We start from the raw sequence: 14,108 nt of genomic DNA on the forward strand, positions 1-14,108 counted from the left end.
AACAACCTACAGTTAATACAGTACATGTACATGTAGGTCACCGGGAAACAAGAAGTCTAGGTGCTGATACAGCGTTCATTGAAAAATTCAACATCCATGCTACGTAGGAAAAACCGCATATTAACTATGTACAAAGCCCACAATTATATTGACTAAGGGAATATTATATTTATTAATTAAATGCATGTATGATGAAAAGAAGAATATTCTTATATAAGAAAAACAAAACTCGTATATGTCATGATTATTGACTTTTCAATTTTGACTTACCATAAGTTGTACCTTGGAAATATTGAAATTTTTGTATTTAATTTTTTAACATTAATTATTTGGCTCAAATCGTAAATTCCTATGTCCGTTTAAGACCCCGTTGTAATATTATTATGAGTACTTTAATGACAAAATACATTTGAATCTCAGTTAATACCAGTACAATTTGTATTACGTTTTCAATGCTTGGTTGAATAATTGTACACATACTACATGTAGTACATGGTACACAGATGTTGGTGATATTTTTCTCAGTGATGACTGACTTTGATAAATGAAATGCTTGCAGCGGAATAGTTTGTCGCACGTGCAGTTCTACTTATGAATAAAAATTTAGATAAAATACATTTATACTGAAGAAAACTTTTCAATTTGTGAAACCGAATGCTCTTGATCATGCACAGATGGCTATTCCACACAGTCTCACAATCCATTATCTTATGAGCATAACTAGATTTTTTATAACAACCTCCTTACAAAAACTAACATTCTTAAAAATCAGGAACGTAGCATCGGGAGTCGTGGGGGAGGGGCATTTTTGGCACCAAATATTTCTCTTAGATTTGAATTACCATGGATTTGCCCCCCCCCCCCTTTTTGGAAACCTTATAAAAAATTGAATCAAAAACTAGAAAATGAACAGTAAAATCAAAGTTTAAGTACAGTACTACCCCAACCCCCAAACGGATTTTCATGATTTTGGAAAGATTTCCTTTTACATTTTTTTTGCTTGCCAAGAATTTTGGATGAGTCTGCTCCCCACCCCTGCCCATCATTCATTTTAAAAACGATGCTACGTGCCTAGAAATCCAAAGTTCATTTATTAAATACAAAAATTAAAAAAAAAAATTAAAAATTTTGATTTAAAAAAAAACGACCTTTTGTAAATGACAGTAAAACAAGTTTCTGATGTATATGTATGCTTCATTGCAAAAAAAATTCTGAATTTAGTAAGCAATACATATATTATTTATGCCTGGCATGTTTCAAATCATGTTTTAACTCTTTTTTGGTGTGTAATGGACTTTGAAAAAAAAAACCAGACTAGGGTTTTCGCAAGTGCAGGCAAAAAACTTAATTATATTCGGAGTCGAAAAGTCAACTCAAACTGGCTTTTTGACATTAGGAAAATATACCTTTCACCAGAGTATCAATCGGCAATGAAACATATTTTTCTACGACAGGTAGAGCGGGTCGATCGACTGAATGAAATTTGAAATCATGATAAAGCGACGGACGTAATCAGGTAATACATATGCATTTTATGTCCGACCTGGCGGAGCAACTTAGCCGGGAACCGTAATAGTTATTGGTTGGTTTTACATGCATAATTACATGTATATATTATTTAGAGACATGGATTTCCACTCAAGCTTAATAGCTGACAGATTTCAAATCGATAGAAAGAAAATTGTTGTTAGAATGTCCCCTTCAGTATCATCATCATATCTCTATCTCTCTCTTTCTCTCTCTCTCCCAAAACTTGCGTATATACTTTGCTATGTAATGTCGCTGATAAGTTTTAAGGCATCTCTCTCTCTCTCTCTCTCTCTCTCTCTCTCTCTCTCTTTCTAAACGTCTGAATACCATTTAATGAAACAAATAAGAAACATTAAAAGGTATAGGAATGTACATCACTTATTTACATAATTATATAATTTTTGCAAATTTCGGATAACCGGCTTAAAAATTTACAGCGGCAATCTGAAACATACAGGAAGTTATATTTTATGGTTCAAAGATTTATTTCAATGAATTTATTTTCACTTTTATGTAGTCAAAAATGATATTAGTTTTGTTTAAATTCCGTTTCGTTTCGTTTCGATTTTTGGTTTCGTTTCGTTCGATTTCGTTTCGTTTCGATTGGTTTCGTTTCGTTTCGATTGGTTTCGTTTCGTTTCGTTCGATTTCGTTTCGTTTCGTTTCGATTTCGTTTCGCACTTTACAGGCGCCCGTTTAAATACGAGCAACAAGAGAAAATTTGATTGGATGGATTTTTTTTCAAGGACCCTTTCAATCACCTCCTTGAAAAATTCCACTGTTCCTTTTTCTTAAAAGTGATAACCTTTTCAGAAGCTCTGATGGAAGCAAAATAATAAAATTATAATTTAATGGATTAAGGGTTTTGGTTTTTTTTCTCTCACAAAATACAGGTAACTAACCAACGTTGCTTTTCTATGGAAGAATTTCTTAAAAAGTAGTTTTAGATTATCAATGGGTCTATTTCTTCTTGTGTACTTTGTATGATTTCTTCCATTATCATGGATAAAAGTTATGAATTATGATTTTTTATGTTTGGTCATTCATAAGATGACCAAGGCTTTTAAGATTATATTGCAGGCTTAAATGTAATATTAAAGTTTTTATTTCCATTCGATGTTTTGGATTGTTTTGTTAGATATTTTGGTTGCATTTTGCATTAATCAATTTTTTTAGCTCATCTGAGCCGAAGGCTAAAGTGAAATTTTCTAATCAAAATTTGTCTATTGTCTGTCGTCGTTGTCGTTTGCGTAGTAGTCGTAAACTTTTTAATATTTTCATCTTATTCTCCAGAAACACTTTGCTGGTTTCAATAAAACTCGTCACAAAGTATTTTTGGAGAAAAGACTTTCAAATTTGTTCAAATGAAGGGCCAGACCCTCTTTAAGGGGGAGATAATTTCAAAAATTCTCTTCTAAAAAATTATTTGCCTGAAACTTGTGTGGAAGCATCCTAAGCTAGTGTATATTCAAGTTTGTTCAAATCATGGTCCCTGGGGGTAAGATTTAAAATATTAAAATGAAAAAAGTGTAAATTTAAACAAATATTAAACCATGATCGCCTAGGGGTGAGGCAACAACTAGGGGTTCGTATTTTCACATTGGAATAAATAAATAAAAATGTCTAAAAATCTTTCTGTCAAACACCATTTGGCCAGAAAATCTGTAACTTGTGTGAAAGCATCCTCACGTAATGTAGATTCCAGTTTGTTAAATAATGATCCCCTGGGGTAAGATGGAGTCACAATCCGGTCAAAACTCTACACAGAAATAAACAGAGAAAAATGTTTAATGATCCTCATCTCAACAACCAGTTGGTCTTTCAAGTGTGTAGATTCCAGTTAGCTGCAGATCTGTAGCTCCCAGTCTGAAATTTTTAAATTGGAATAGATAAAGGAAAACTTTTGAGAAAAGTCTTATTCTCTAAAACTGAAACATCAAAAAGAGCTTATGAATATGGCAAGAATAAACTGAAAATCTTTATAAATCAGATATAATCTGACTACTAAGTTGTCTAAATGTTTCATTATTGATATGGTGTGTGACGTGGATCCTGGGCCCTTTGTTCTTACTTTGTGTGTTTATTTTGGTTTTCATTTTGGCGTTTGTCTGAAATTAATTCTTGCAGAGAAAGGGCGAACATGTGAGTAAATGCTGTCATAAACAAAAAAATAAAAAATAATAATATAAATAAAAAATAGAACATGTCTTATGACAGACAGATTGCCTATTAGCATTGACATTTACAAACATATTTAATCTGAAAGTACACCTATCATAAGACTTGAAACACATCTTAAGACTTACTCGGGACACACATTTTTGTAACCTTTTCTTCATCTTGCATACTTACGTACAGTGATTAAGTTTTTTTTTGACAATATAGAATTATTTATTCAATATGGCAACCCTTGATTTCATTTTTGTCATGGTGTACTAATTTTTATCAACTGACTTGTGCATCCAGCATTATATATTAAATATTTTGTGAATTTGTTTTTATTGAGTCTATATTACTTTAAATATATACGAACAAAATATAAGCAAGAATACAAAAGCATAATAATTAAAAAATAAATAGATCCAAGGACATGTAAAATGCACATTTCGACAACTTTATTACCTTAGCTTGAATGAATTTTCATCAAATCAAAATAATATAAGAGAATCATTCGAGAGAAAATGGTCAGAATGTTATGTCTCATAGATTTGGTCATTTAGAGCACATGAGCATCTTATCCGCCGCTCTGTTTTCTTTTACATATTTAATTTACATGTATGTCACCCAGAGCAGAGCGGATTAGATATGCCCCTGTGTTTGAAGTCATTAATGGAATCTGTCTCAAAATTTCGCCTTATTTTCAACTTTGCTGTCCTGTTTTTGCTGAATTGCTGTTTATTTATTTATCTATTTATTTTTATTTTTTTTAAAAATACATGTAAATGGAGGAAGTGTTAAGTGTTGGGTTTTGTTTAGCTGAGGAACTGTAGCTCCACAGGCAAATTCGGGTTGACGGAAAATCGGGTTGACGGTCCGTCAACCCGAATTTCTCTTGGAGCTACAGTTCTGCAGCTATGTTTTGTCAGGCTAATGCGAATAAGATGCCAATATCATTTCATTCTTGCATTGTTATGTGCACATATCCAGAGTATGTACATGTTTAGATAAAATAACTTCATTTTTCCAAATTCAGAGCCCTTTTGGGCATACAAAGGTAATATTTTATATCAAAAGAAAAGTAAGAAAAATACAACAGCACATACACACATAAAAAAAGATAAGTTTCTAAACGATGGCTAATATTTACATAAGAGGTGAATCTATTACAGTCTCTATGGAACACCAAGCTTTTTTCAGTTGAAAACAACTGTAAAAATAGTTTGCAAATGTTACCGGTATCACATTCCTCAGACATTAGCCAGATAAACTTGTCTTTATTACAAAGATTTTTAAAATCATTACATAAGCCATCCAATGACTCTATAAAAAGTTTCTTTAAATGTATTGTTTGTTGTCAAATTAAATATAAAACGAATTTCACCTTCTACCTTAGATTTGCAAAAAGTACATTAATTTTTCTTTCATCAACAGGAGTATTATTATAGCGACCAGTTTCAATGGCTTATGAATGAGAGCTAATTCTAAAGTTGGTAAAGCATTTTAAAACATGAGGAAATGGATAACATAACAATTTTTTCTCAACAAAATCTTGTTTTAAAAATAGCATATATTCGGAATTAATTAGTTAATTTTTCTGCGTTGTCAGCAAGTGTATTTCTCCAGCTGTTTTATATTCATGAGTTTCACAAAGTTTTTTTGAAGACCAACTATTTTTATCATGTGTAAAGTGTTGTAAATGTAGTTTATTTAGGATAAAATGAATACTGCTACTAAAAAAAATGTTTTCGTACATCGTATTTTTTGATAAAGTATGTTCAGATAGAGCTGCAATTCTTTGTCTAAATTATTACTGTTCTATACCAAATGTTCTTAATATTTTGGACGTCATGGAGAAACAAAATGAACGCCTAACGTCAAGAAATGGATGGAAGAACTTTGTATTTTTATGAAAAAAAAATGTTCTCCAAGATTGAAAATATTTACTTCCCTTTTTATCTATAGATATTATTTTGTGACTGTTGCTCTGACCAGGTATTAAAAGCTGAAATATTTGATATAAGTACACTGTCTCGCATTGTCAACTTGTGCCATGGTTTTGAGCAAACAAATGAACTTGAGCACATAGTTCGAAGCAAACGCTTGCCTTTTCATTAAAAAAGTACTCACTAAACAATAACCCAATGTTGTTCAAAACTTACATGCAGCAGATCTTTATCAGATTATAAACTGTAACAACCTATAGTTATCAAAGATGAAAGTTAAAATAAGGGAGTGCCAGTATACCCAATAAATAATAAAAAAAGAAGAAATAGCTAGTTCATACTGAATTCTTTTTATTGGCTGAATGGGCCATGGCCGTTTAAGTGAGGGAGCCGAGGCATCAATATATAGCCTTGTATGGCATCCCTAAAAATGCAAAAATGGTGAACCCTGGGAACAGATGTTCACAATTACATACTGTCAAGATAAGCACATATTAGTTATAACCAAGTCCAATGATACTACTGGTAAGCCTAAAAGCCGCATCCACACTTTGAGGCGTCTCAGACTTTGGTGAAGATGGGAAAAACGGCCATGACGATGGGATTGATGAAGGCAGTACATTTACTCAGCAAGATCAAAAGCAACACAACCTGTAAATACAACAAATCTAACAGCAGAAAAGGTGTAACAAAATCACAACTAATATGAAACATTTTATATTCAATAACCGAAAATGCTAGTTAAAGAGGGTGGGAGGGTGGGTAAAATCTTCTGCTTTGACTGATGATGTAAATGCGTACTATAATGACGTCAGCAATTCATGATGTTCTCACTAATTTTCGCGCGCAAAGTCATTAAAGCTCAAATTACGAAATTTTATAAAAAAGGAAAAATATTGTCCGTTCACTTTGATAAATGGATTTAACCTTAAATGGTGAAATCCTATTATCAAAGATGAAAGTTAAAATAAGGGAGTGCCAGTATACCCAATAAATAATAAAAAAAGAAGAAATAGCTAGTTCATACTGAATTCTTTTTATTGGCTGAATGGGCCATGGCCGTTTAAGTGAGGGAGCCGAGGCATCAATATATAGCCTTGTATGGCATCCCTAAAAATGCAAAAATGGTGAACCCTGGGAACAGATGTTCACAATTACATACTGTCAAGATAAGCACATATTAGTTATAACCAAGTCCAATGATACTACTGGTAAGCCTAAAAGCCGCCACGAGACTATGCCAAATGCTATGGCATAGTCTGCGCCACCAGTAGTAAAAAAATAAAATAAATAAATAAATAAGCGCCCCCAACGCCACAGAAAAATGAACTTTAGATAAAAATAAAAAGGTAATCAGCAAAAAGTTAATTAGTGATCAAATATTGATCACTGTCAGATACATAACAGATGTGCATCATAGGCAAGATCATTGTCTGCCAATATCAAACTGACTGGGTATATAAGTGCAAATAAGTCAGGAGCAATAATATAATCAATGCAGCCACTACAAATTTGTGACTGAGACTATGACCCGTTAACTAGTCATAGCACAGCCATGGCCCAAACTCTCCCAATTTTGGTGACACTTTTTCAGTGGGTTTTGTAATAAAAGTCTGCAAAGCTTGTTGGAGGCAGTACAAGAAAAATTGGTTACCAAGTTCAGAGAGATGAACTCCGTCAGGGGCAAACAAGTGCGGACAATCAATCTGAATTTCTGGATATCGAATATATTTCCCCCCTGTGCGGATTAAGGCGGTTGCAACAAAACTGTTTAACCGTTTTCTGACCATATCCATTGCTTCTTGGTCAACACCGCCTCGCCAGTGCTGGCGGGGGAGTATCTGTGACCAAACCAAAACAGTGTCGGGCAACAGCTTGGCCAAACTGACCAAGGTGTTGTTGATTTTTAGTCTTAAATCAACAGACTTCTCACCTTTATCACCCGGTATGTTATTGCCCCCACAGTGCAATACGAGGAAATTGGGTGGGTCCTCTACTTTTAGTAAACCCTTGATTTTCGGCAAAATTTCCCCCCATTTCATTCCACCCTTACCCTGCCAGAAAATTGTTGCCCGATGCCTTTCTAGCTCGAGGTGAGTTTGAAATATTGAATGCCTTGTCTGACAAAAGGCTCTCTTAATAATGGACGAACCCACAATCCAAATTCTAGTATCTACAAATACAAAATTAATTGAACGAGAAATATATACACACATATTACGTATTCCACAATAGTATGTTAGTTTATGTCTAGATATGACATACAGCAGCTACCATTGTAACCCTGTTGTGAAATAAATAAAAACAGGGCAGCGTGACAATAACAAACTAAATTGTATAACACCTTAAATGCACAATATAAATGCTAGCAAAATGCTTAGCTTCTGATGTACCTATACATGCAACGAGATTTCCAACGCCCATTGCCCGCAATATCCATTTGACTCATTCCACTAGCCCATGCGTTGGAAGCTGCTCCAATGCGGAAAGAATGAGTCTTATACATTTTGGTGTCCAAACCTAGCATTCTAATAGCCTTGATAAATACCGATTCTGCTTGATATCTGGTCACTGGATAGCCAGACAAATGAATGAAAAAGGCTCCGGGGGAATTTGGTCTTAAAGTTGCATATTTATTTAGATGTTGGATGGGGCAGATTGGGCTAGCGGGCACTAAAGTGATTGTGGCACCCTTTCCCTCTTGATCAGTTTTGGAGTGTCTTAAGGTTATAATGACTGAATTGCTGGTTGATAACCGAACATCGCCTACTTGTATTGCATGACCTGGTTTTACTTTTGAATCCTGTACTAGCTCCCCTATTCTAAAATATCCAAAAAATGCTGTGCAAAAAAGTGCACTGAATAAAATTGATTCATAGTTTGATAGGCAAACCTGAGGAAGAATAGAAATTAGACCTTGAAGGATGCTGATGGTTATTGGTTTGCGATTGTCAACTCTTGTGTTCATACGACTAAATCCGACCAATACCTTTTGTAATATAAATGATTTTGTTGTATCCAGAAAACCCCGGATTCTGCAAAAATATGATATTCCTGCAATATATGCTTTGACTGTGCTTGATGAGAATTGTTTAAATGAGAGATACGCTACAAAATGGATCAAGTCATTAGGGTTTGGTGGCCAAGTTTGATTACGTTCATAAGCATGGCAAAATAAATTAAACTGATGAACTGCTGTCATGTATAATTTCTTTGTGTTTTCAGACAAGGAACAACTTAGCAATTCTTGTGCTCGATATTGTAGATGAGTCTGAGGAATGAGTCTGGAACAGTCGATGGGAGCTGGTCGGCTTCTGGAAAGACATGTCTGAATCTGTTCCACTGCAGACGAGAGAGAGAATCAGCTTTAACGTTTTGAACTCCTATAATATGTTGCCCTTTAAATTGAATATTATGCACAAGTCCCTTCAGGACTAACAATCTTAAGAGAATCATGACTCTGGGTGATTTGGATGTTTTAGTATTTAAAATGGTAACAAGTGCTTTATTATCTGTGTGAAGAATTACTCTTTTTCCCACCAGCTCCTTACCCCAAACAGAGAATGCCATTGCTATGGGAACCAATTCTAAAAATGTGATGTCCCTAAATATGCATGCCCCTTTCCAGGATTCAGGCCATGTTAAAAAGGCCCAATGAGTTCCAAAAATAGCCCCACAACCTAGGTTTTCAGAACCAGCACTGTCTGTGAATAATTCTAACTGAAAATCATTGGCCCAGTCTACCTGCTTATAAGAATTTATACCATTATAAAATGACTCCAGGAACACAAGCCACATTTGTATATCTTGCTTCATTTCCAAAGAAACTCTACGTTTGTGATAAGGCTTGCTAAGGCCGGTTGTGGCATCATACAAGCGCCTTACGAATGCTCGGCCTGCTGGAATAGCTCTAATGCAGAAATTAAGTAGGCCAGTTAGTGACTGGATTTCACTAAGGGTCACCTTTTTACGGTAAAGAAAATAGTTCAGTTGATGACGTAATTGACCCAATTTGTCTAAGGGAATACTAACCGTCTCTGCAACTGTATCGATTTCGAGTCCTAAAAACACTAATTTTGTTGTAGGACCCAAGGTTTTGTCATGGGCTAGTGGAACCCCTAATTCATCACAAAGACTGGTAAATTTTGACACTAGATAATGGCATTCCTGAGTCCCAGGAAGACCAGCTAGTAGAAAATCATCAAGGTAGTGCACTACGTTATAAGATTGACACAGAGTTTTTAATACCCATTCCAGAAAGGAAGCAAACTTTTCAAATTTAGCACAACTTACTGAACACCCAAATGGCATACACTTGTCAATATAAATGTAATCATTTATCTTGTAACCCAGCAGCTGAAAATCAGATGGATGAACCGGAAGTAAGCGAAAAGCACTCTTGACGTCCAAACGAGCCATTAACGCACCTGAACCTAACTTTTCTAACATTTCAAGGGCTTCTTCAAATGGGGTATATCTAACTGAACAATACTTGTGATCAATATAATCATTCACACTATCACCAGCTGGGTGAGACAAATGATGAATTAGGCGGAAAGTACCATCCTTCTTTGGCACCATGCCTATCGGGGAAAGTCTAAGGTTATGAAGTGGGGAGTAAGGGAAAGGTCCAGCAACCCTGCCCATATTTATTTCTTTGTTAACCAATTGTATGGCTTCTGTGGTAAGTAACTTTAGAGACTTAAGGTTGTTACAGTTGTTTGGCCGTCTAGGGCCTTCATAACATAATTTAAAACCAAATTGAAACCCCTCTAGTAATTCGAGGGCATTTTCCCTAATAGGGTATTTTGCCAAATATTGGGATAATGCTGGGACTTTAATGGGAGTGCAAGCAACATTACTGACGTCTAGCATGCAAGGGAAGGGGGATTCTGTTACTGTTTGTGGCTGGTTTAACTGTTGACTGAGGACGCCAGGTTGATTGGAAGTTTCCAGATCTAAAATTCAAGGAATTTCGAGTAGTGTTTCTACACATTGTGTATGGGTGGGGCTGTGAGCATAATATACACAAATGGCTATAAAGACAGTTTTGCCTTGAACATGCGCCCCTGTAATTAAAATTATAGCATTTCAGAGGCTGGGGTTGGTTTACCAAATGTTGTGGGGAAGGTGCGCTGTTGTACATGTAAAGCAGCCATAGCTCCTGATCCACTATAGCAAATGCCATTGAAGGATTGCACTCTTTCTTAAGTCTGAATTGGATGTCATAATCGCGCCACCCCAAACCATTGACCCGATTTGCCCCAAGCCGTATTGTGTGAATATTTTTAAACAGGCCTGAAGTTTCTGTGGGATGAGCCAAAGCAAAGATAGATGCATAAACAAGGAAAGCATCCGTCCAGACCTGAATATCAGTGATGGGTCTTAATTTGGATTTAGCAGATAGAGCCAAGCTGCCATTTTGAAGTGAGAAATACTTTGTATCATCATTTGGGTCAGTTTCGGTTCTATTGTTAATCAAAGATGCCAAATTAACATATTCCCCATTAGCAATTTTAATTTTGACATTGTTGGGTACATTATGTCCCAGTTCATTATCGTAACTGGCTACACGTGCATTCGAAAGTTCAGAACCAGACTGAGATGTACCTTCTTCCTGCGACTGAGGACTCCCTCTGTCTTTTAAGATGGTGGATATCCGCTCCGCCAAGTCTTGCAGTTGGTGAGGAGGTAGCGGCTCCACAGGGGGAGTTTCCTGTGCACCAAGTGTGTAAGAAGGACCAGGGATGGACTGGGGCAGTTCAGGTGCCAGATTCATCTGAACTTCAGGATAATCAGTAGTCGAAGGGGCTGAAGGAGGCTCTAGGAGAGGCGGTTGCTTCCCTGCTCGTTTCCGAGGTTGATAGGGTTGGCTCTCGCTGCTCTGTGTTTTTCTCTTCGGCATTTCGTTAAAATCTTCTGCTTTGACTGATGATGTAAATGCGTACTATAATGACGTCAGCAATTCATGATGTTCTCACTAATTTTCGCGCGCAAAGTCATTAAAGCTCAAATTACGAAATTTTATAAAAAAGGAAAAATATTGTCCGTTCACTTTGATAAATGGATTTAACCTTAAATGGTGAAATCCTATTAGTATAGTACATGTACATGTAGGTCACCGGGAAACAAGAAGTCTAGGTGCTGATACAGCGTTCATTGAAATATTCAACATCCACGCTACGTAGGAAAAACCGCATATTAACTATGTACAAAGCCCACAATTATACTGACTAATATTATCTTTAATAATCAAATACATGTATGATGACAAGGAGAATATTCTTATATAAGAAAAACAAATCTTGTATATGTCATAATTATTGACTTTTCAATTTTGACTTACCATAAGTTGTACCTTAATGAAGCATTGCAAATATTGAAATTTTTGTATTTAATTTTTTAACATCAATTATTTGGCTCAAATCGTAAATTATTATGTCCGTTTAAGACCCCGTTGTAATATTATTATGAGTACTTTAATGACAAAATACATTTGAATCTCAGTTAATACCAGTACAATTACGTTTTCAATGCTTGGTTGAATAATTGTACACATACTACATGTAGTACATGGTACACAGATGTTGGTGATATTTTTCTCAGTGATGACTGACTTTGATAAATGAAATGCTTGCAGCGGAATAGTTTGTAGCACGTGCAGTTCTACTTAGGAATAAAAATTTACATAAAATACATTTATACTGAAGAAAACGTTTCAATTTGTGAAACCGAATGCTCTTGATCATGCACAGATGGCTATTCCACACAGTCTCACAATCCATTATCTTAATTATGAGCATAACTAGATTTTTTATAACAACCTCCTTACAAAAACTAACATTCTTAAAAATCAGGAACGTAGCATCGGGAGCCATGGGGGAGGGGCATTTTTGGCACCAAATATTTCTCTTAGATTTGAATTACCATGGAGTTGCCCCCCCCCCTTTTTGGAAACCTTATAAAAAATTGAATCAAAAACTAGAAAATGAACAGTTAAATCAAAGTTTAAGTACAGTACTACCCAAACCCCCAAACGGATTTTCATGATTTTGGGAAGATTTCCTTTTACATTTTTTTTTGCTTGCCAAGAATTTTGGATGAGTCTGCTCCCCACCCCTGCCCACCATTCATTTTAAAAACGATGCTACGTGCCTAGAAATCCAAAGTTCATTTATTAAATATCAAAAATTAAAAAAAAAATTAAAAATTTTGATTAAAAAAAAACGACCTTTTGTAAATGACAGTAAAAAAAGTTTCTGATGTACATGTATGCTTCATTACAAAAAAAATTCTGAATTTAGTAAGCTATACATATATTCTTTATGCCTGGCATGTTTCAAATCATGTTTTAACTCTTTTTTGGTGTGTAATGGACTTTGAAAAAAAAACCAGACTAGGGTTTTCGCAAGTGCAGGCAAAAAAATTAATTATATTCGGAGTCGAAAAGTCAACTCAAACTGGCTTTTTGAGATTAGGAAAATATACCTTTCACCAGAGTATCAATCGGCAATGAAACATATTTTTCTATACGACAGGTAGAGCGGGTCGATCGACTGAATGAAATTTGAAATCATGATAAAGCGACGGACGTAATCAGGTAATACATATGCATTTTATGTCCGACCTGGCGGAGCAACTTAGCCGGGAACCGTAATAGTTATTGGTTGGTTTTACATGCATAATTACATGTATATATTATTTAGAAAAATGGATTTCCACTCAAGCTTAATAGCTGACAGAGTCTATGAGGTATGTTAACTTTTTCTGCAATGATCGCTACCTTCATAATCCGCTTGAACCATCAGATCATTTTTATTGTTTATATTTACATCTATATTTTAACAAATTGATCTAAAATGAAAACTAAATTATTGTTAATGTACACCAAACCGTTAGATAAAAAAGAAATAGCCGAATCATCTCCTATGGGAATTAGAGTGTGACATTATCAAGTTATGTTATTTTTTCTGCAATGATCGCTTCCTTCATAACCCGCGTGAATCATCAAAGAAAGCATTTTATTGTTTATTATTTCATCTTTCTTTCAACAAATTAATGAATTGATCATAAAAAGTTAGTAGTTATTGTAAGTGTACATAAGTGTGTCAAAGAAAAGAATCAAAACAGACAAATAATAGTTTGGAAATAATATTATACTATGGGAATTTGAGTCTGGCATCATTATGTTTATTTCGTGCAGTCCATGATTTTTCTTAAAGTCTGTCCAAAGATATTTTTGCAGCACATTTGGTCGATTTTTGATATTTTTTTTAGAAAAACACAAACCTGTAAAAGAAGTGCAACTAAAATAAATATCCAAGATAATTTAATTCATCATTAGCGTTTTTCACTCGAAAATTTAAGTTAACAGGAACGAAAACTGATTTCTTAAGGAGATTTCTCCATTCGGAAGTCACTCGGAATACCTCGCATATTTTTCAACATTATCATCCGGGTCTGTTGCAATAGAAA

General features: G+C 34.9%; 2 protein-coding genes across 2 annotated transcripts; both read right to left on the bottom strand.

Moving 5' to 3' along the window:
• Window positions 1-7,278: 7,278 nt before the first annotated feature.
• On the bottom strand, window positions 7,279-10,280 carry LOC128191273 (uncharacterized). Its single transcript, XM_052863357.1, has 4 exons — window positions 10,061-10,280; window positions 9,666-9,820; window positions 9,162-9,377; window positions 7,279-8,994 (listed from the first exon to the last, which is right to left on the bottom strand). The coding sequence occupies exons 1-4, from the start codon at window positions 10,278-10,280 to the stop codon at window positions 8,011-8,013; spliced, it is 1,575 nt and encodes a 524-aa protein (XP_052719317.1). The 3' UTR covers window positions 7,279-8,010.
• A 188-nt stretch (window positions 10,281-10,468) lies between these two features.
• LOC128155587 (uncharacterized) lies at window positions 10,469-11,694 on the bottom strand. The gene has a single exon (XM_052817364.1). It carries the CDS (start codon window positions 11,536-11,538, stop codon window positions 10,492-10,494), a length of 1,047 nt encoding a protein of 348 aa, XP_052673324.1. The 5' UTR covers window positions 11,539-11,694; the 3' UTR covers window positions 10,469-10,491.
• Window positions 11,695-14,108: the final 2,414 nt, after the last annotated feature.

This window comes from Crassostrea angulata, chromosome 7, assembly GCF_025612915.1.
Source record: "Crassostrea angulata isolate pt1a10 chromosome 7, ASM2561291v2, whole genome shotgun sequence".
Classification (NCBI taxonomy): Eukaryota; Metazoa; Mollusca; class Bivalvia; order Ostreida; family Ostreidae; genus Magallana; species Magallana angulata.

Coding starts and splice junctions, on each gene's coding strand:
- LOC128191273 (XM_052863357.1), bottom strand. CDS start 10,280: ATGGGCAGGGTTGCTGGACCTTTCCCTTACTCCCCACTTCATAACCTT. Junction 9,378..9,665: donor TCGATACAGTTGCAGAGACG/GTTAGTATTCCC, acceptor TCTTATAAGCAG/GTAGACTGGGCCAATGATTT. Junction 8,995..9,161: donor AGGAGCTGGTGGGAAAAAGA/GTAATTCTTCAC, acceptor CGTTAAAGCTGA/TTCTCTCTCTCGTCTGCAGT.
- LOC128155587 (XM_052817364.1), bottom strand. CDS start 11,538: ATGCCGAAGAGAAAAACACAGAGCAGCGAGAGCCAACCCTATCAACCT.